Source organism: Ictalurus furcatus, chromosome 18 (genome assembly GCF_023375685.1).
Source record: "Ictalurus furcatus strain D&B chromosome 18, Billie_1.0, whole genome shotgun sequence".
Lineage (NCBI taxonomy): Eukaryota > Metazoa > Chordata > Actinopteri > Siluriformes > Ictaluridae > Ictalurus > Ictalurus furcatus.
In genome coordinates, this window is record NC_071272.1 from 23,991,211 (window position 1) to 24,013,537 (window position 22,327).

The following is a 22,327-nucleotide window of genomic DNA, read 5'->3' on the forward strand; positions in this document are numbered from 1 at the left end:
GTCCGGTTCCTCTCAAGGTTTCTCCCTCATATCATCTCAGGGAGGTTTTCCTCACCACGCCACTCGCTCAATAGGGATAAATTCACACTCTTAAAATCCATATCCTGTGTTTATATGTTTCTGTAAAGCTGCTTTGGGACAATGTCCACTGTTAAAAGCGATGTACAAATAAAACTGAATTGAATTGAAGTTTCTGAAGTACTCAAACCACCTTCAGGTTTTGATCTGCTCCTGGCCTTGTTGGCTTCTGGCTTGAAGAGGACGACTTCAAGTCAAGCCAAACATCATTTTTTCCCTCACATTCACCTTATTCTGAAGCAAACGTCAAACCTACCAGCCTACGTTACTGCTGTTAGCCACTGTGATTCTCCTTTCAGCTATGATTATGCAGCCTCTTACTGTAAACATTTTGTCCTCCAACCCACGCAACGTGTCTTGTTGGAACAATCCTGAAAAAGAACACCATAGTAATTTGAGTGGTCGAAGAAAATTGCTCAATTACTTTAGATTTAAAATCCCACGGAGATAATAAGCATGAGGAAAGGTGGGTGTGTGATCATACAAAATGTGAATCCTTGTTCGCATTTCATCCCATTCCAACAGAATGACCTTCAAGTGGTTTAAGTCCGCTGTTTATTGGTAGTAATTTTGGAAAATCTCTGTTCCTCTCTCTAACTGATTACTCATTAATGTGCATCTTGCATTCGTTCTGTAGAGCTTGTAAATCCTTGACTTGTTCCTGTTTACCAGTTGGAGTGTAATGCTTTCCGTGTGTACTGTATTGTGGCAAGATGGAGTGGCGCGTGCCGGTCTGCCAGCATTGTAGAGAAAACAATAGAATAACTGACACTGAGAACGGCTTCCTGCCAAAGCAGATGAAGAAAGAGAGAGAGCGTTTAATCACAGAAATTGGACGTTAAATCACCGGACATTACATAACACCACAGTGAGAGCTTACTTGGAACAACAATACGAATAAAATAAGAGATATTTCATGTATTTTGTGTGTGAAATCCTGACTTCTACATTTTATTTTTGTTGTCAACAATTGTTTCCCCTTAAAAAATAAAATAAAATGCATAATAAGTCATAATACATATCTAGTACCTTATATACTGCATGCGCACCCACTCGGATTTTTACAATATTTGTCAATCAATATGTATTGATTAATTTTCTGTAAGACTTCAGACCTGATTTGTTATATATTGAACTCTTTTTAAACCATACTTGTTCTCATCATGTGGTGCGACCACCCATCATGCGGCGTAACCGATAATTTCAATAACTTTTCATTCAAATTAAAAAAGAACACATCCGAGTTGTGTGGCTGCCATGTTTAATCACTGAAACGGTACGTTCAAGTGAATACTAGTCTTGTACATTAAAATAAAATCAGTTTTATTGGTTAAAAAACATCTGTATGAACTAGGAGGTAGTGCAGATATAGGACATAAATGTACTGTATGTTCATTACTTTTATTTAGAGAAACACATAAATAATTCATGTTTTTCTATGGATGTTACTGTATCTGTCAAGATCGTAAGCATATTAAGGAAATATATTATTTGGAGGGTCGCACCACATGAACATTTTAAAGACCGTGGCTAATAATTGCATGTTTTTGTATAAGTGTGTACACCGATATTTATAATATGCTTGAATATTATATTTTTGATCCATGTATTTTTCATTAAGACTTAAAAGAATAAACTTCATGCGACAACTATTGGAAAATCAGGATCGAAACCGAAAAACACAAAATGCTGTAAATACACTAACGTTAATATTTTTAAGCTTTTGCTCCCCGGTGCATAATTTCCCTTCTTATCCTCTCAAAGTCAGCCTCACCCTGCTGCTTTATAGTGGTCACAGATGTTGCAAGATCAAACATCTGGTACAGCACATCTGGTACAGCTTAAAGAAGGTTCTGTTGTGTGAAAACCAGTGCCAATAACCAGTTATCTTCTGGTGGAAAGTATCTGCTATTTGACCTAGAGTGGGCTGATGTGTTAAGCTTTTTATTCTCAGTTTCGTTTATTTATTTATTTATTTATTTATTGGCACTGCAGATTGTGACGTTGGAATGCATGCATACGCTACAACGAATAACGCATGACGGACCATGCTGTTATATGAAAAGAATCCACGTTTATGGAAGTGTGTTATTCTGCTTACAGTTGTGTTTAATAAAGACCAAAAAAACAGAATTAACCAGAAAAGATGATTCTTTCCCTGCTCATGCACTACTGATCCAAATCCTCAGTTCCTGCAGAAGTGTGTTTTCAGAGAAATCATCAATCTGTGCTTGACTCCGAGACGCCAGCCCCAAAGGAGGACAAACAGATAGATCAATATTTTTCACATTTTTCTCAAATATTTTCTTCTCTTCTTTCCACAGGCCCCTACCAGCACCCCAGCTATGGTGGAGGACGTGGAGGACATGGCCAAGACTCCATCTCCTGCTTCCGATGTGGCGATGTGTGCAAAGGAGAAGTGGTGCGCGTGCAGAACGTCCACTTTCACGTCAAGTGTTTCACCTGCCAGGGTATGCTCTACTCTTCCTTCACCAAATTATCCTGAATATGAGGTCACGAGATAGAGAATTGTACAGAGAAGATTGTATAGAGACGATTATATCGTTATATCAAGATGAAAGCAAGATGAAAGCGCGTAGGATCTGTAGTCCGGATCAGCGTACGTCCGACCGCTGTCGATCCGGTACACAAGTCCCTGAAAGACTGAAGTACCCAGGCATGCAATCCCATAATGCAATTATACTGAGGACCCGTCGCTTGTGACATGTCAATAACGAAGGTCTGTACTGCTCCATCACTGCACCAAGGCATGCATGAAATCGATTTTCACTTCCCAAACAAATAAAAAAAAAACCCTCCATGAGTCACATAGCATGGTGTAGGACTGGAAGACTGAGTGTCGCTCATAAGCATAACAACAACAAGATGTCAAAATGCACCAAGATCATGACGGCCCATTCCTATTTATACCATATCCTAATCACTGTTTCCAGGAGGAAAAATAAAGCATCACAGATCCTCCAAGAGATTTAAGTTCTTTTCTGCATCAAAGTTCTTCGTTTTAATCAAACATACAGCCAGAAAGCTCTGCTATTGTCTCATCTGACTGCAGAACCTGGTTCCACTCAAAGCCTCAGTAGCATCTAGAGAACTCCAAGCATTTACGTTTTTGTGATTAGATAAAGGAGGAATGCCACCGTAATATCCCCGAGATCTCATTTTATCCCCCGCATTCTGATGTTTGATGTGAACCGTAGCTGAAACCCGTATCTGTGTGATTTTATGCGTCGCACTGATGCCACATGACGGAGCATGAATGAAGAAATATACAGGCGTTCCTATTAAAGCGTCCAGTGAGGGTATCGTGCTTAATGATGAGAATCGGGCAGCTGTACCGCGTTACAGTGCATTACGTGACGTGTTCAGTTCCGCGTGTTGGACGCTTACGGAAAACCGCTCCATCTTTGGCGGACATGGTATCGTTTATTTGATCGCATCGTCGGTTGGTGAATTGTACGAATGATTTCGGATTGGATTCTGTCATCAGGAAGGCTCGTGGGACGGTTAGTTGTATCCCTGAGAGCAAAATAAAATGAAAGAAATGAATTCTCGACGACTCGAGCGGACGTTCTGGTGGGAAATAGTAAAAGACCGTATTAGACGGATCCAGGAAACCCGACCGATAAATCACTCGTCCGAGCTCCTGTGCCATTCTGTGCTCTTTGTACTCGCAAAACAGGCTGCTTTCATTAGAGCTGAGTAATTACTTAAAGATATTGATCCAGCTGTTTTAACAGCTGCACAATCTTTTGTCCTCGTTCAACAATCCTTTCAGGTTTAAAAACCTTCCCAGCCTGAAGAAATGACCACTGACGAACTACATTTGCATAACGCTGACTGGCTGAAACTGGCCTTCATTATTTATTACCCTCATTGGAATTTCCGCATGAAACCTTCCTTTAAATCAGCTCAAGTCAAGAGTTCATACCGTACATCATCGTCTGCTTCGTCCGCAATGCACAAAAGCACGGCTGTCTTGGAAAGACGGTACGTTATTGTCGGCTCGGACAAGGAAGTCGATCCTAGTCTTAGTCCCCGGACCGCGCCCGAGTTCTGGGAGCTGCGGTCAAACAGTGGCATTTAAGAGCTTTGTACATAATCTCCAGCTATAAATTCACATATTGCGTTTATTTCCATGAAATGACCGGGAGGATCTCGGTTTTTTCTCTCTCCGTCAAGGCTGCAGGGCGAGGCATTAGCAGAAATGACCCGAAGAGCTGACGCAGGAAGAGAACGATCCATCCAGTGTGATACGATCACACAATTATCTAAAAACTAAAAAAAAAAAGGGACATCATGAGACTTGATCATCATCGTAAACACCCATGAGGATTGCTGGTCTGACCAGTCTTGTCTTGTGGCCGATATCACTAATTAAACCTTGTCTCGTCTCATTTATCTCGTCTCATTCTTGAAGAGCAGATTTGATCGTGCTCTCTCTCTCTCTCTCTCTCTCTCTCTCTCTCTCTCTCTCCCCTATACAATGCATCCATCTGAGACAGATCAATAAACCTGGCTCAACTTGTCCAGACTGTTAGGTGAAGTAGACCATGCCGTGTGCTGGGAAAAGGAAACACTGACCCAATGCTTACTGTTTTGTCTTTAATAGATCAGGGAATACTTCAGCTCCTTCCTGGGTTTTCCCCCCGTACTATTGAGTCACAATGGGACTTATTTATCAAGTTGGATACGATTGAAATAATTCATTAAAACGTTCAGAGGAGGATTCACTTCGTTTCGGAAATTCACTACATCCTGTGTTTGGTGTTCCCCTACCAAACCATTTTCAGTTCTCTCCTCATTTTCATTCACACCCGTTTCACCTCTTTGTCCAGATTTCGCTCGGTTCAGGTGTCGTTACGCTGCCGAGTAATATATTTTTTTTTATAGGCGTAGCTGTAAAATCAAAATAAGCAAATCCTATTCTTTCACCTTTCAGTCAGTTCTCTGCCAGTTTTTCCTTTTATGGAGTTCTGTGGGCGTCACAAAATGCAAATGAGCCGTGCCACGAACGCGCTTGCGCTTTTACGTGATTAGCGCTCATCACGACACGCGTGCATTTAGACACAGCTTTAGTAAGAAATTGATGAGTAAAGCCCATTGAGAGAGTAATCCTATAACGCTTTTATAAATGTGTTTCAGACTGGAATTTTTTTTTTTCTTGCCCATCGTTCTCTTCCATGACTAAAGTAAATCTACTGTGAGTTCGGGGCAGCGATTTTGTCGGGTTGTTGGGATTTTTTCATTACAGTCAAGCTTCATGCAAATCAATTATGAAACATTGCTGTGCAATTTGATTCCCAGACAGTTGAAGGTGATGAACCTACCTACCTCTCTCTCTCTCTCTCTCTCTCTCTCGCTCTCGCTCTCTCGCTCTCGCTCTCGCTCTCTCGCTCTCGCTCTCTCGCTCTCGCTCTCTCGCTCTCTCTCTCCTTTTTACAGCCAGGGAGGCTAAAATTGAGTCCACAGACCCCCTGAGTACAGATTTAATTTCTGAAAATAACCCAACTAACATCGATATAACAAAATATAATCCACATTGACATTATGTACTCCTAGGCTAATAACTAGAATAACTTAACACCTTTAATAACTTATATGCTTATACGTTATTATACTGCATGATGGATGGTTTTATGGATCTCACATCTCTAGACTTTGTCTCGTTTCCTTTTCCTTCTTTCTCTCTCACTCTCTTTCTTCCTTTCCTTCTCTTTCTGGGTTTTCAGGATAATTGTAGAGCACAAAGTTAAGCAGGACACTCTGCTTCTGTGTCCATGATATATTTATGCTGCATAAGAGAGGCAGTGTAATATACTAGATTTATATCAGTATTGTAATAAATCCAGTAATGGATGGAAGTTAGGGAGAGAGGAAGCGCTTAACGATGCCATCTCTGTCCATCGGAGTATGGGTGTGTGTGTGTGTGTGCTTGTTACTGAAAGTCAAGCTGTCAGATTACATCTCTCTCTCCAAGCAAGCGAAAGTCTGCGTGACTGCTCTTTGTTCCCGAAGCTGGACGAGAAGCTTCAGAGCGTTCAAAGGATAAAGTTGTGGACTGGAAAGCAGCCTCGGTTCTAGCTTCCCAGTGGAATTAAGGTGGTTTTAATGTGATGGTGAAATGTAATAGGGGTGTAATGATACTGCGTGTCATATCATATCATTCGATATATATATATATATATTTTTTTAAGCATGCTTCTCCTAAACACACTGTCGATATGATGACACGTACACTCACACACTTTCGTTCTTTTTCTCTGCTTTAAGAAAACATCTTCTATAATCCAGGTTAAAGAAACTCATAGCTGCAGATGACAGACTTAGCCTAGAGCAGATCGCAGGATTCAAAAACACGGTTTAGCTACGGAAAGCCATGTGATTTCAGACGGATTTCACGCCAGATTGGGATAGTCTTGAAGCAAGGTTTGGCATGGAATTAAGCTGGTTAAGGCACAAAGGCTTTCCAATGCAAGAATTGTTTTAGTTAGATTCAGAAGTAGTTGGGGTGGGAATTTTGCAGAGATCTGGCAACCCTGTACACCAATGAAAGCCTGGAGTTTGAGAGCTAAAGTTTAATTAGCCGTGTTTAATTTTGTTCCAGTTTATGTTTTATGTTTTAAATCAACTGCAAATGGAAATCTAAGACACATGTTCAGGTGGTGGTTATTATTTGCTCTATCAAAACAGGTTTTTTTTGGTTTCCGTGACAATAAAAATAAAGAACAAACTTTGGTTAGGACTTAACATGGAAGCTACTTAACTCTACTCTACTTAACTCTACTTAAACACTGAAGATGCTTCGGCGAAGCAAACCGTCACAAAGCTCCTCATCCCTCCCTCCCTCCCTCCTTCGCGCAAGGACTTTTGGGTAATATTAGCTGAAAAAGTGTCCACGGATCCACACTTCGAAAATCTACCGTAAATATTAGACCATCCGGGTACCTTTGGGATGCTCATTTCAACAATTTGGGGTACGCTAATTCTAATCTACGATACTGTTTAATACAGATAATGGGCAAATTGGGACGCAGCGGTTTGGTCATGTGACAAGGTTATATCTACACTGACGTCTGTTTAAGTGAAAGCCTCTATATACTGTAGGTACAACTTTACAGACAGGATTAAACGTGCGCCCCACCCTGCATATTTCCCCTGACTCAGCGCCAACCGATCAGAGCTGCTAGTTTGCTTGATTGACAGGTCTGTTTTAACAGACATTACACCCAACAAATCTCATACTGTTCCCATAATATTCAACTTGTTAGAACTTGTAGCACTTGACAAAAATAAATGACAGATGTGACAGTTTGGAACGTCAGCGTGACAGATTTATATATTAAAGTAAATGTAAAAAGCGCTTGCACAAATAACATCCATCTGTATTCTCTCGAGATCCGCAGCCTGGCAATTTGAGTTGGTGAAAGCCTTTCAAAAATCAGCCAAACCTCAAAGCCTGTAAAGTGTATTGACAAGAAGCGTACTCTCAGTTTCCGAGTCTTGGCTTCAGCCAGCTTCTTGTGCAAAGTCAGATGTCGTGTCTACAATCAGTAATCAGTAGAGTACCAAACGTACTGACTTACTGAAAATAACTGCCAGTAATAGTTCACTGGAGTAAAAGTGAAAGTAGCGATCGAGATGAATGACTCCAGTAAGAGGAAATAAGTCATCTGGTGAAAAACATCATTTACAAATTACTCATGCTTAATATCCGAAAAAGTTCTAAATCTGAAGAACAGTGATGTAAACAAACCGAGTGAGCTATGCTGGAGTAAACACCACCTCCAATATCAACAGCATATCGGGTAAAGAAGGGTAGTTTGCTAGCTAACTTAGCTGGTGGGGTTTCAATAGATTGCAAGTTTTACTAGCTCACTAGCACATGTTAATTCTACTTACACGTTATCTTGAGCTAACTAGCACATGTTAATTCTACTTACACGTTATCTTGAGCTAACTAGCACATGTTAATTCTACTTACACGTTATCCTGAGCTAACTAGCACATGTTAGTTCTACTTACACGTTATCCTGAGCTAACTAGCACATGTTAATTCTACTGACACGTTATCCTGAGCTAACTAGCACATGTTAATTCTACTTACACGTTATCTTGAGCTAACTAGCACATGTTAATTCTACTTACACATTATCTTGAGCTAACTAGCACATGTTAATTCTACTGACACGTTATCCTGAGCTAACTAGCACATGTTAATTCTACTTACACGTTATCCTGAGCGGATACGTTCGCTACAGAACATCGAAGTCTTCAGAATCATCTGTCCTGAAGAGAAGACACATGGTGGAAAACTTCCTGACTGTTACACCCGAGAAAGCTTTGTGTTATCAGTGATTTTGTGAGGTTGTTCTTTATTGAATTGAAATGATATACTCCTGTGATAAGCTGTTGCTGTAGAAACAATACCGTATTAGAAACATTAGAGCATTCGTTTAAAGCTGCCACTCATGTCATATAGAGATGTTATTTATATATAGAAAAGAAACTGTCTGATTTGAGAATTCGACCATGCTGCGGTATAAAAGTGGTTTAAAACGGGTTATATATTTTGGGTTTATTGTTGTTTATTGTTGTCGTCATGGCAGCTTTTCGTAGTTGCAGGAAACTTATGATAATGCGAAGGACTGTTTGACTTCCTTTCACTGTTTTCCTCGGAATACGCTGCGTGTATCTCACAGTCCCGAAGGCTTTGAGGCTTGCTCAAGCATGTTGGATTAACACTAACGGGAATGTTTTGTTTGCGGCACCTCAAGATTTCGAAGTGCGTAATTGCATGAGAAAGATTCTCGTAGGAGAAACAACTTAACAGCTTGACAGATGTTGGGAGATCTCTGAAATCTTCATTTCACTTAAACGAACTCACTCAACACAAAAGCTGTAATTAACTTGCATAGTCTTCTGTAAACCCACCACATCACTGTCCTGTCACAATCTTAGAAACCGTCTCTATCGCATAAGAACTTGAATTTCTTTGAATTCATTCTGGTTTTGTTGTGGTTCTTTCTTCTTTTTTTTTTTAAAGCACAGCGTGTTATCTGGCTGCGCTGCGCTCTTACCGGTTTCAGACATGTTTTTTTTCTTTCTAAACAGACAGACATGGGGGCGGAATGAAAGCGTCTTGGGGGCGTGTCTATAAAAAGACCCCCGTCTAAACATAAACAGGCAGGTCATCATTTCCAAACCATTTCCTTAAACCGTTTTTGTTCCTTTTTAATCATATATTTTTTTTATCAAGTTCTACGTTTTCCAGGTCTAGAGAACCTTTAATGGATTCTGCGTTTTGGTTCCTGTTGTAGCTTTTGAGCAGAATAACAGGATACGTCGTGCTCTCCTGTGAGAACTGGTCTGGCTAGGGGAGGAATTACTGTAGCCTCGTGGATCACGCGCCCAATAGCATTCGCGTCGCCTGGTTGTCGAAAGGTCAGCATGGTATTTGATTCCTGCCGACAGAAGCAAAATAACGTGCATATTAGGTGTGTGGGTGATGGGGATGAGGGGGTGGGGGGGAATGTTTTTATATCGTGGTGGGGACCAAATGTCACCGTGAGGATAGAAATATCTGACAGGTATGACCTTGTGGGGACATTGGGCTGGTCCTTATGCGGAAAACTCCCTTTTTTAAATACTAAAATTGTAAGTTTCATTTAAAAATACATTTTAAAAAAACTCTAAAGATTTGCTTTTGGTTGTGCGAGCGCGTGTGGGTTTTACATGAGCCGAGCGAATGCTCCCTCTCATCAGTGTAAGGTTGCTCTTTTATCACTTCCGACCGCACTCAGAGAGCTTTCTTCTCTCCTCCTTGAGCAGATCATCCATTACTCTGACACACAGTAGTAGTTTTGTTAAGCATTCTGCCTGAGTATTCTCACTGTCTCTCTAAACAGGGTATCGATTCAGCCGTTTGCACGCTGCATCGCAAGACACTTCACATGTCTGAATCACTTTATGTCTCGACTATGTATAGAATACGTACTAAGTAAACCACACACCATTCATTTGAATGAGCTAAGTATATAGATGTCAAGTGGTGGGCTGAAGCGCTGGGAAAGTCTCTGTTATGAATGTTTAATTAGCCTGTGTTGAATTGTGCTACTCGCTAACTCGCTCACTGAATCAGTATTAGTATTATCTAAGCTGTATAAATATACACAATAGGGATGTAGCCAAATATGAAAATAACAGTCTGATTGAACAGATAGGAATACAAATAGGAAGCGTAAAGGTTTGGTTTGTTTTTTTTCAGAAAGCATGGCAGGAAGTTTTAGACTACGCGTGGGACGAAACAAAACAAGTCGCACGAGCACCAGGTTTATATTTCCGCGTAGGATTTGTGAAAACTCTTTCGCAGGGTTGCCAGGTTTTTAGCAAAAATTCCCACCCCAAAAACTCAAAAACTATCCCAAAATATCCGGTGTCATTTCTTCTTTTTCTCAGTCTTTGCCTGGGAGTTAACAGTGGTGCGCATGCATTTTTTGATTTGCGATATCGCCGGTACGTAGACCATGTACGCTGAACCTAAAAAATATTAACTTGTACGTTCACCGCACACGTTTTTTTCATCGTTCTTAAATTAGCATTCAATTACAAGAAAATCTCCAGGAAAATAAAATGTCAAATGAGATAGAAAGCTTTCCAGAAAGTTCCACGGGGCGTCTAGTTGAGAACGACGATGAACTCAAGTGATGTAGCTGAGGTTGAGGAATTTTAGAAGTTCAGGAGTTGAATGAAGTCATGTTCTGCAAATTGATATCTATTGTTTTATTTGTCAATGAGAAATGACTTCTTTTCCAGCAATAACAACAACAACAAAAACCCGACATCCACTTCCTGTTCAAATCTGGATGCAAATACACCATGGCATTGTGTTACACCTACTCTAATACACATGCAACATGAGCTATACTGAGGTATGTCTGTCCTTGAACTGGTTTTAAGGATGTGAAAGCCAGTGATTTGAGTGAGTTTCATCAGTCTGCTCTGAACCACACTACTACGCTAAGTATTATAAATGGGAAAGAAGCCACAGAACGCATTTAGCATGGTCAGCCAAAAGAAAAATGGCTCTCATCCACTTAATTCTCTCAGGCTTACACCGTTTTATAGTATTGGAAACCTGATAGATGGGCGTTCAAATGGATATGTCCATCATACCCAATCTGGAGTGAGACAGACATCCATTGTCTTTGTGTGTAGACGTTGTGATGCAACAGCGCTGTGTTTCTACAGGAACGCGTCCTGAAAACAGCTGAAATTAAATCAATCAACGTGGAATTGCTGACAGACGTCCTCGTGTATTTATTATACTCAAATGTAACTGAAAAGCTCAAGACGTGGGTTAGGAATGTTAGCAGTTTGGTTAAACAGAATACTTTGACAAGGGCTAAATTGTGATGGCTAGACGTCTGGGTCGGAGCATCTCCAAAACGACAGGTCTTGAGGAGTGTTCCCGGTATGCAGTGGTTAGTACCTACCGAATGTGGTCCGAGGGAGGACAACAGGTGAACCGGTGACAGGGTCACGGGCGCCCAAGGCTCATTGATTCACACAGGGGGGCGAAAAAATCGTTCAGGAACGGTTTGAGGAACCGGTCAAGGTGTTGACTCGGCCTCCGAATTCCCCAGATCTCAATCCGATTGAGCGTCTACGGGATGTCCCGGACAAACAAGTCCGATCCACGGAGGTCCCACCTCGTAACTTACAGGATTTAAAGGATCTGCTGCTGACGTCTCGGTGCCAGAAACCACAGCACACCTTCAGAGATCTTGTGGAGTCCATGTCTTGACGGGTCAGAGCTGTTTTGGGGACCTACACAATATTAGGCAGGTGGTTTTAATGTTATGGCTGATCGGTGTAAATATATAGACCATGCAAAAATAGCCAAAATAGCCCCAGACCCCAACAAATGGCTAAACAAGTGATTATTTAACGCTCATTTAACACTTTAACGATAAAGATTTTAGGATTAGACAGACAACAGTGTACACGGTTTATGAAAGCTGTTCTTACTGTACGTCCTTTTATCCAACGTTCAGTGCAGGACCGAAAAGAAAATGGAGGTGTTTTTATTTGATGCTACTGTGTTAGCGAATCATAAGCACAAATTCTTCCGCCTGGAAAAGCAGTCCTATCTCTGAAAGCAAAGCGTGTACAGGTAAAGAGCTTATTTAAAGCAATAATCCAGAAAGCAGTAAGTGTTACGGTGATTTATTCACGTTTACGTTATATAATAACGGGGTTCTTGGGCATTAGTGTAACACGTGCTTTCAAACGCAGCTCGGCCAATCAGATTCTAAGAACTGAAACGATCCGAAATTATAATAATTTTAATTGTGCTACAGAAATCTGCTCCTGTTTTTATCAGGAGGTTTGGCGTCAATTAAATCTGCATCCATGTTAATCACACCTACTGTGTGTGTGTGTGTGTGTGTGTGTGTGTGTGTGTGTGTACAGGCCTTAACAGTGGCAATTACAAACATAGGCAGACATAGCAACCCACACTATCTTTCTCTCTATCAGCCTTGCTGAAACCTCCTGACACACACCCATCCTCCCACACACACACACTCACACACACACACACACACACACACTCTCTGAAGTGATAAAAGTAATTGTACTGCATGTCATTAACAAAGAAAAGCCGGGGAGGAGAGGAGGGCTGGCCTGTCCATCCTGCTGAGCTGAATTTTAATTGTGTCTGTTGGCTGTTGATAAATACGTAATCAACCTCTACACTCTCCACACACTCACATATAGTGTATACACACACACACACACACACACACACACACACACACACACGCTTTATACACGACTTCCAGTGCAGTCCCAGGCTCAGATCAGTCCAATACAGAAGAGCCTGGACACACACACACACACACACACACACACACACACACACACACACACTTTATTTATCGAGCTGTTGAATTATGCATGGCGCCGGAAAGCGAGGCTAAACTGTGGGGCGTGCAGATGTCTGTGCAGGGAGTTGAAAGCCTCTTCTCTGTGGTGACTCGGCTGGCACAGGCTGCCATTTGTGTATTTTAGTGTGTGTGTGTGTATCTCTGTGTGTGTGTGTGTGTGTGTGTGTGTGTGTGTGTAGTGAGTGACTACTGTACTGAAAGCTGGAATAGAGAGTAAGGGTGTGTCCCACAGACGTTTTTAGAAAAAAGTGGCGTAACGAAAGAGTTCAACATGTAGAGCACAGACGTCTAATATATAAATAAATCACCAAGTACGTCCCATTATAAAATATCTTAAATATAAACATTATTATTGATAAAAACTACATTATAAAATATCTTGTAGTAGCGTTCCTCACATCTCTTTAGATATTTTATTTCTATATAAATCTGACCGCAGACGTTAAGAACGACCGGCACAGCCTCGGGCGAGACGCGATCACACTCGATTTATTCTACAGGCTACGATCTAGTGAATTTTTTTTAGAGTAACCCCATAATAAGCAGTTGAGACTCGACAACATAAAGTCATCCAGCGTACAGTCCAGCAGCTCGTGTTGCTTGGTTTTAACTGTGTTCCTGAAGAGCTAATATCATTACCCAGGGTTGCAGAAGGGAGACAAGGTCACTGTGGTGTGCACGCATTTCTGATGTATGGATTTTATCTCCCCCTTTCCCTCTTTCAATCTTTATAATACACCTTGTAACAGAAATGGTTCTGTACGTCATACACACACTCGGTACGTTTACATGGACAACACTAATCCCATATTAACCCTGTTAAGACGATGATTAAGAAACTAGCATGTAAACAGCGATTATCGATGACCTTAATCCAGCTGAAGTCGTACTCGAAGTAAACACAAATCGGATTAAGACGTGTGGAGTATTCCTGTTTTAGTCGCGTTATAGACACGTACACACCTTAATCTCACTATTAACGTCGTGTGGGAGTTTTCACCGCGTGTTGTGACGGGACACGTACACACACGGCAGCGCTCAACCGTTTTACGGCAAACAAGAGAGCACGGCTGCGTCCCAAACCGCGTACTTACCTGCTGTATAGTAGGGAAAATACATGTATTTCTATATACTATATAGTAGGTAAGTACGCGGTTTGGGACGCAGCCCACGGCTTCAAGCAGTCGTCTATTAGCACGTATAGCACGACTAATAATTAACCGCACTCAAAGCGTTCGTAAAATTAAAAATAAAAACAAAACTGTATACGGTTCCATAACGAAGACCAACTCTATGTCGATACGTGAAATTCCAGAGGGAACGTCGGACGGCGTGGCGCGATGACGTAATGACGTGTGGCGTTAATAGATCTATGTTCTATAACACGTAAAACCTGAACATGAAAGGAGTATTCTAAAATACTCATGTAAACACCTTAATCAGAATACTGTCTTATTCAGAATAAGGTCAATAATTAGATTACTGCTGTCCGTGTGAACGAAGTCAGTGTCTGTGCTTATATTGTGCCTTTGTTTGAAGAAATTTATTAGATTTAATTCTGTCTTGTTGTTTTTTTTTTTTGCTATAAAACAAGATCTTGACGGCTGCTGAGTATTTTTAATCTAGCTCACTTTGGCGTAAAAATCACAATCCTGGCAAAACCCTGTCGTTAATTGTCCTTTCCGCGGTTCTTCCTTTACTGAAAATGTTTATAACGCGAGCACGGGGCAGCGTGATTCCTGCCCTAATTTGGCCTCTAAATATTAGCGCTTCCCACTCGCAGTTCCCACGTCTGACCACTAGCAAAAATGCAATATTAACTCTAAGGAGTTAAATGGGGCAGTGCGCACACAACAGCTAGAAAGGCGAGCGAATCAGTGTGCCATCTGCTTCTATCTGTCAGATATGTTTACACTGTTGGTGTCTCGATACCAAGTCGAGTTGTGAAGGACTTTATGACGATCCCGATGCATTTAGACCGATGATGTCATTTCCAAATCTCTGCTAGGGTTTTACTTACGGATACACGGTATAGATATTTCATATTATATACAGTATAGATATTTTTAGAGTTTCATTACTGTACAGATGTCTGTGTGCAGTAAATGCAGGGTGTCAGTTACACAGTAATGCTTTTCCGCTGCTCGGTCTGTGGGAAAGCTGGAAACGGGAGCAGCTTGACCTCCACACACACACACACACACACATACACTGACGTGTTCTACAGTGCCTTGAGGGGGTGTGCATGCAGCAACTCGCCAGTGTGACGGGAGAGACGGCTCAGGGAACGATGTCAGAAGGAAGAAGTGGGAATAGAGGAACAGCACTGTGTGATGACTGCCACCGCACTGGACTTATGGGAATTGGGCGTTAGCTAATCATTCTTTATCTTTGTCTGATGACATTTTCACACTTTATAATTAAAAATGCAATATGTCAGAAGATGTCCATGAAAAGTTTACGAAGCGCTGGCCGATATGATAAAAATAAAAAATCGTATCACGATCCTGATCGATACACGATATGCATCAGGACATACCGGCACTGGTTTATAAATAAAATAAGATAATAATCTAAAACTCGACGATCATGGTAAGGATGGTAATGTTTTATACTAAATGTAAATAATTAGCTAAGATATCATCCTCTCATTTCACATAAAAGTGTGTATTTATTTTACGTGTTTACTCAGACTTGTGTGTAAACAGACAGGTAATGTCTCTAGCAACCTGATGCTACTTGGTTATAATCTGACTGAAGAATGTATCACGGATTTTATTCTCTACTTATTATTACGGATTAGCGTTGAAAGACAGCGAGCGCTATTCGGCTAAACTAACGCCTTCCCATGGTGTAACTCCAGAAGATCCTAATGACTCGGCGTCAGATGCTAAATGATGCTAAGCGGTGGACTAGCCTTAGCATCGACCGAACATACTGTATGTACGTATCTCTATACAGACAAACTCTGCGTGCTTATACTAGAGAGAACTGGAAGGCATACACGTCTCTTCATGATCACGTAAAAACTAAGTCGAACAAAGTCAGCTAGCTAAACGTGACCGTTATGCAACTCCTCGGTAAGAACGTGACCTAGCGACGGTGTTATTTAGCTAGTCGCTTGATATAGATTTTAGGTTTGTTAAAGCAATTTACCTAAATTGGGCAGCTTAGCTAACTAGAAAGTTTATTTAGTTTATGGACATGATCGTTAGCGACTTAGCTGGAGCTCATCAGACGTCCTAACTGCCTATAAACACAACCGTCTTGTGTTGGCTTGGAAAGTCTCCGGTTTGACAGTATACATAAAAACCTATGTTTATGAACACTTTACAGATTCATAAACGTGATATTTACCGACTTAAGAATCACTATAAACTCCAGGTATGTTTCTGAAGTCAGGAGGCTGACATCACAGTCACGTGTCCCATTCAGGTGTCTGTTAAATGGACTAATTTAGTATTAATGTATTTATTACTATAATATTATTAATACTATATTCTTGATTTTCTTTTCCGCAGTGTGCGGCTGTGACCTGGCATGTTCCGGATTCTTCCAGCAGGCCGGTGAGTACATCTGCACCAAGGACTACCAGCGGCTTTACGGCACTAAATGTGACAGCTGCGGGGAATTTATTACCGGGGAGGTGGTGTCAGCTCTGAGCCGGGCTTACCACCCAAAGTGCTTCGTCTGCACCATCTGCAGGTACGAGACACTTTACAGGATATCTGTCCATCATGTGTAAAACGTTTCATGAAACACCTACAGTCCCCTCTGAATTCCATTGTTTTTGCAGTCGACTGAAGACATTTGGGCTTGAGATCAAAAGATGAATATGAGAAGAGAGTTCAGAATTTCAGCTTTTATTTCCTGATATTTATTATACAACCCCAATTCCAAAAAAAAAAAAAAACAGTTGGGACGCTGTGTAAAATGTAAATGAAAACAGAACGCGACGATACGCAAATCTCATAAACCCCGTGTGTTATTCACAATAGAACGTAGGAAACATATCGAATGTTTAAACTGAGGAAACGGGCCGTTTTAAGAAAAAAATAAGGTACGTTCGAGTTCGATGGCCGTAACAGGTCTCAAAAATGTTGGGACGCCGGCCAACAAAAGGCCGGAAATGTAAGTGTTAGTAAAAAAGAAACAGCTGGAGGAACATTTTGCAACTCATTAGGTTCATTGGCGAGAGGTCAGTAAGGTGATTGGGTATAGAAAGAGCATCTTAGACAGGGGGAGAGAGGTGTTCTAAGTTGTTTAACACATCTAGATGTAAATATCAGGAAACGAGCGCTGAAATTCTGATCGATCGTCTCGTCTCCAGCTTTTGATCTCAAACCCAAAGGTGTTCAGTGTATAGCAAAGATTAAAAATCACTGGCCTTGCTGTTCCAATACTTTCGAAGGGGACTGTATAAACTACACACAGGCAGATGATAGGTGTGTTAGGAAAGTGTTTGACCACCACAAGCTACTAGAAGCGCTTCAATGCACATCATCCTAGATCCGACAAGCCTCCGGAACTGTAATCGACGGATGAACACCATTCTTCTACAAGATATTCCAGTAACACAGCTGGGGTTCTGATGACGGTGCTGGAGAATATGGTCCAAACCTCAAAGCCCAAAAGTGTTCAATTGGTTTGAGATCTAGTGACAGTGAAGGCCACATCATGCTGGATGATTTACATCATTTTCATCCTCATCCAACTATTCAGTTTATGAACTGTGTATTATTATCCTGTTGACATCTGGGCATCGTGTCTCCAACGGACTGGATACCTGTCCATTTTTTATTTTCAATCTCTAAATATCCGTTACAGCTTGCTTCAATAACCTCCCTGTCCTTTTCCTGTAACTAATCATAAAGCCGTTCATGTCCGCTCTCCGTGGAATTTAGGAAAAAGAACCTCTTTAGTCCTTTTCATCATTCTCGCACCGTGTTCACACCCTGTAAAATTTCCCTCAGGCACGGCTTGTATTTGCTTTCACCTTTAAAAGGCTAACTGAGAGGAAAACGGTGTCCGATTTGATCACAACACCTAAACAAACTAGGACAGTCCTCAGCCGCAGGGCTGAATCCCAATGTCGGGAACGTTCACTGCGGCTTGACGCCGTTCCGTATCTCGGCACGAGCGTGGACGCATTCTAGACCAAACCACACACTCTGACATCTTTAAAAGACAATTATAATTAACAGGACTGTAACCGATAGTCTGAGGATCTGTATCGGCACGCGCCAGACTGCGTACGTACACGCGCGCCTCAGAGACGGGGGATTTTAATTAAAAATCAAAACAGCTAATGTCACGTCTGCAACTTAACACTAATCTTAATCAGGAATTCTGTAAGCATTTGAAACTATCCTATTATAGAGAAGACATTGGGGCTTGTCGTCACAGAACACACGTATTCAAGGGCAGAATACATGTACACACAAGTATACACACACACACACACACACACAGGCAGATTATTTAAAACATACCAAGGGAGCTGAGAATAATGTTTAGCATGGAATGAGCAGAGTTTTTGCGACGGGAGAAGTATTCTTTAAAAGATGCTTATGAAAAGTCGATAAATAACGTAAGCCAATAGAGAACTCTTTTTTTGTTGTTGTTTTTTGTGATCGTTGCGGCCAAAAATTCTCGATTTTGCTGCGGCTTTTTTTCAAAAATTTGCCCTGCATCTTGTAGAGTTTTTTATGCTTTTCTTTGCGGAAAGCTACTCGGATCGGCGGAATCGCGATCGCGATCGCACGACGTTGTCTCTCGCGGTGAGGTTTGTCGGTAAACGAGACCTTTTCGCTGTAGTCATGGCTTCGTGCGCGTTGTGATGACGTCACATGACACGTCCTGGCCCGAATCTGAAAAACTGCGATACTCCTACGAGTATTGCGGAGTTCGCTTGATTTTCGCTTGAATTTCCGTGATTGCAAAACGGCTAAATCCTGGAGAGAGTGCACAAAGAAAGAACAGACGGCAGAGAGACTAGCCCTGTCACGATTCTGAAATTTTGGCTAGTATCTAATTGTCTTGTGAAACTATTAATATTTATACTATATGTAAATAATATAAATACTATAAAATATTTTCTGCTGATTTTTACGCTGTGCTCATAAGCAAAACTGTAGCGTAATAACAGCATGACGTAGCACAGGGCTTCCAATGTCCGTATCTGTATTCGGATATTAAAGCAGAGTGGGTGTGTCCTAAACCGGAAAGGTTTAACAGGATTTTAACATTTTTTTGGTCATTTAAAAAATGACACTCAACTAGAGATTGAACATGTCTTTATTTAATCCCCCTCTCGCAGTTATTATTTTTTGTTTGTACCTGCTCAGTTCTATGCCAAAACATACACAAAATGGTAGCCTAATTTAAGCCACCGTGACCCTGACCAGGCGGTTACTAATGATGAATGAATGCATTGTGAACGTGTAGCGACACGTTCAGTTTAACAACTGTAGTCCCACAAGCTTCGTATCTGACCGCTCGCCCACATGAAAGTAAAAAGAACCCAGTATCTGTCCATCCCAATACATTCAAGTAATATTTTCACATTCACTTACATCCCTAATGAGTTCATTAAAAATGACATCATCGGGATGAACTCAAAGATTCCAATTAGGTGATTATGAAGTAAATGTGACAGGCCTAGGAGAGACCTCAGTGTCCTAACCAGTGTACTGTATAATCCGAGCGGGCAGTCTGATTAAACTACGTACTGTATGTACTGTGTGTGCATGTGCGTGTCCTTTTTTATCCTTCTGGACCAGGACTGAGCACTTCTGTCGTAGCCTGGAGCTCCCAGCAGGGAGGATGGCTTAGATTCTTAAAAAGGCGAGCCTGTAGGAAATCTCATGTCATTAATTATTCCATAAAAGCTCTTGTTAGAGCTCTTAAACAGTTCCATAGTTCTTGTTGACATGAAAGGATCTTTCTGGTGCCACGGTTTACTGACCGTGCCTCCGAAATGTAATAGATTACGTTTAAAGCAATCGTATATTAAAGCAGATGGCGTGTAAGTGCAAGCCAGAACAAAAACCAAACACTACAGTAAATGAAGCAGCACAAGAGTGTATTAACTCATTTGACCATGGCGTGGTTGTCGGTTCCAGCCGGGCTGGTTTGAGGGTTTCAGACACTGCTGAAATCCTGGGATTTTCACAGAGCCAGTAGAGTTTACACAGAATGGTGCGAAATCCCACGCCTCGCGCGGAAATCTGCCGATCAGTGTTGGGGGTGGGAGTATACTATGGGGCGTGTCTGGAAGTGTGGAAGTGACGTCAGTCCCAGTCGACCACCTGTTCGAGCGCCGTAATAAAGCATCGGCGGTTTAAAGGTTTTGTTGGGATGTAGGTTTATTGGGGATTCACTTAGTTATAAAAAAAAAAAAATGTTCCAAGGATAAGAATGTTGATGTGACATGTGTGGAGTTTTCTAGGGTAATTAATCTCTGTTTTTTATGCCGACAGATTTATCCTTCAGTATCTGTAAATAAAGCATCGGCACAATCCTCTGTACAGAACAGTTTCCTTCTTGGCCATCGACTGTGACTGACGCCAATTACAAATACAAACACGCCCCATGGTATACAGTACTCCTACGCCATCGCTGATTTTTTCACATTTTGGCAGCCTCCGTACGTGACCCTGAGGACGTTAAATAGCAAATCGCTATTGCTATGTTGATATGCCAGGATCATAGCTCGCAAGACACGGGAAATACAGTTGCTAATGGACTTCACGTTTCCATTTGAAATTCAACAGACTCTGTACGTTCGTGTGAACGACAACGCAAACGGTAATACGCCATTTGCATTTCCGTTATGTCACAATTTATGCGTCCACAATTAGGAAACGCGATAGCTAATACAGTTTGCAGTTGCTTTTGAAAATTGTCTGCAAAATACTTCCATAATTTTGACCCTGCATGGGTGTTGCTCTAATGAGCCTATAAAGGAAAGCATCGATCACCAAATACATTTTTGGTGTAAAATGAATCCCGTCAATAATTAAAGCGTTAAAAAGAATCTCCATAGAATAGAATAGAATAGTATAGTATAGAATAGTATAGAATAGTATAGTATAGAATAGTATATTATAGAATTGTATAGTATAGACTAGTATAGTATAGAATAGTATGGACTAGTATAGTATAGAATAGTATGGACTAGTATAGTATAGTATAGACTAGTATAGAATGGTATATTATAGAATAGTATAGTATAGAATAGTATATTATAGAATAGTATAGTATAGAATAGTATATTATAGAATAGTATAGTATAGAATAGTATATTATAGAATAGTATAGTATAGACTAGTATAGTATAGAATAGTATAGTATAGTATAGTATAGAATAGTATAGTATAGACTAGTATAGAATAGTATATTATAGAATTGTATAGTATAGACTAGTATAGTATAGTATAGTATAGACTAGTATAGAATAGTATATTATAGAATAGTATAGTATAGAATAGTATATTATAGAATAGTATAGTATAGAATAGTATATTATAGAATAGTATATTATAGACTAGTATAGTATAGAATAGTATAGTATAGTATATTATAGAATAGTATAGTATAGAATAGTATAGACTAGTATAGTATAGTATAGAATAGTATAGTATAGTATAGACTAGTATAGAATAATATATCATAGAATAGTATAGGGAATACTGAAGTGTAGAGAATACTGAAGTATAGTATAGAATAGAATAGTATAGAATAGTATGGACTAGTATAGTATAGAATAGTATAGTATAGTATATTATAGAATAGTATAGTATAGAATAGTATAGTATAGTATAGACTAGTATAGTATAGTATAGAATAGTATAGTATAGTATAGACTAGTATAGAATAATATATCATAGAATAGTATAGGGAATACTGAAGTGTAGAGAATACTGAAGTATAGTATAGAATAGAATAGTATAGAATAGTATAGAATAGTATGGACTAGTATAGTATAGAATAGTATAGACTAGTATAGTATAGAATAGAATATTATAGAATAGTATAGTATAGAATAGTATGGACTAGTATAGTATAGAATAGTATAGTATAGAATAGTATGGACTAGTATAGTATAGAATAGTATAGTATAGAATATTATAGTATAGAATATTATAGTATAATATTTATGACTCTCATGAATCTTTTGACTTGTGAATGTAGTGAGACGGACGCTACTCAGTTCCTCCATAATGAGGCTTTTGAAATGGAACGTTTAATGATTGGGATCTCAATTACATTCTCTGACC

General features: G+C 40.3%; 1 protein-coding gene across 1 annotated transcript in view; it reads left to right on the forward strand.

The window, feature by feature from the left end:
* Positions 1-22,327, forward strand: part of LOC128622079 (actin-binding LIM protein 3-like) — a 64,738-nt gene that overhangs the window by 10,913 nt on the left and 31,498 nt on the right. Inside the window, exons 2-3 of the mRNA XM_053648292.1 lie at positions 2,403-2,549; positions 16,568-16,751. Of these exons, the coding sequence (XP_053504267.1) occupies positions 2,403-2,549; positions 16,568-16,751 (331 nt within the window). The remainder of the gene's footprint in view (positions 1-2,402; positions 2,550-16,567; positions 16,752-22,327) is intronic.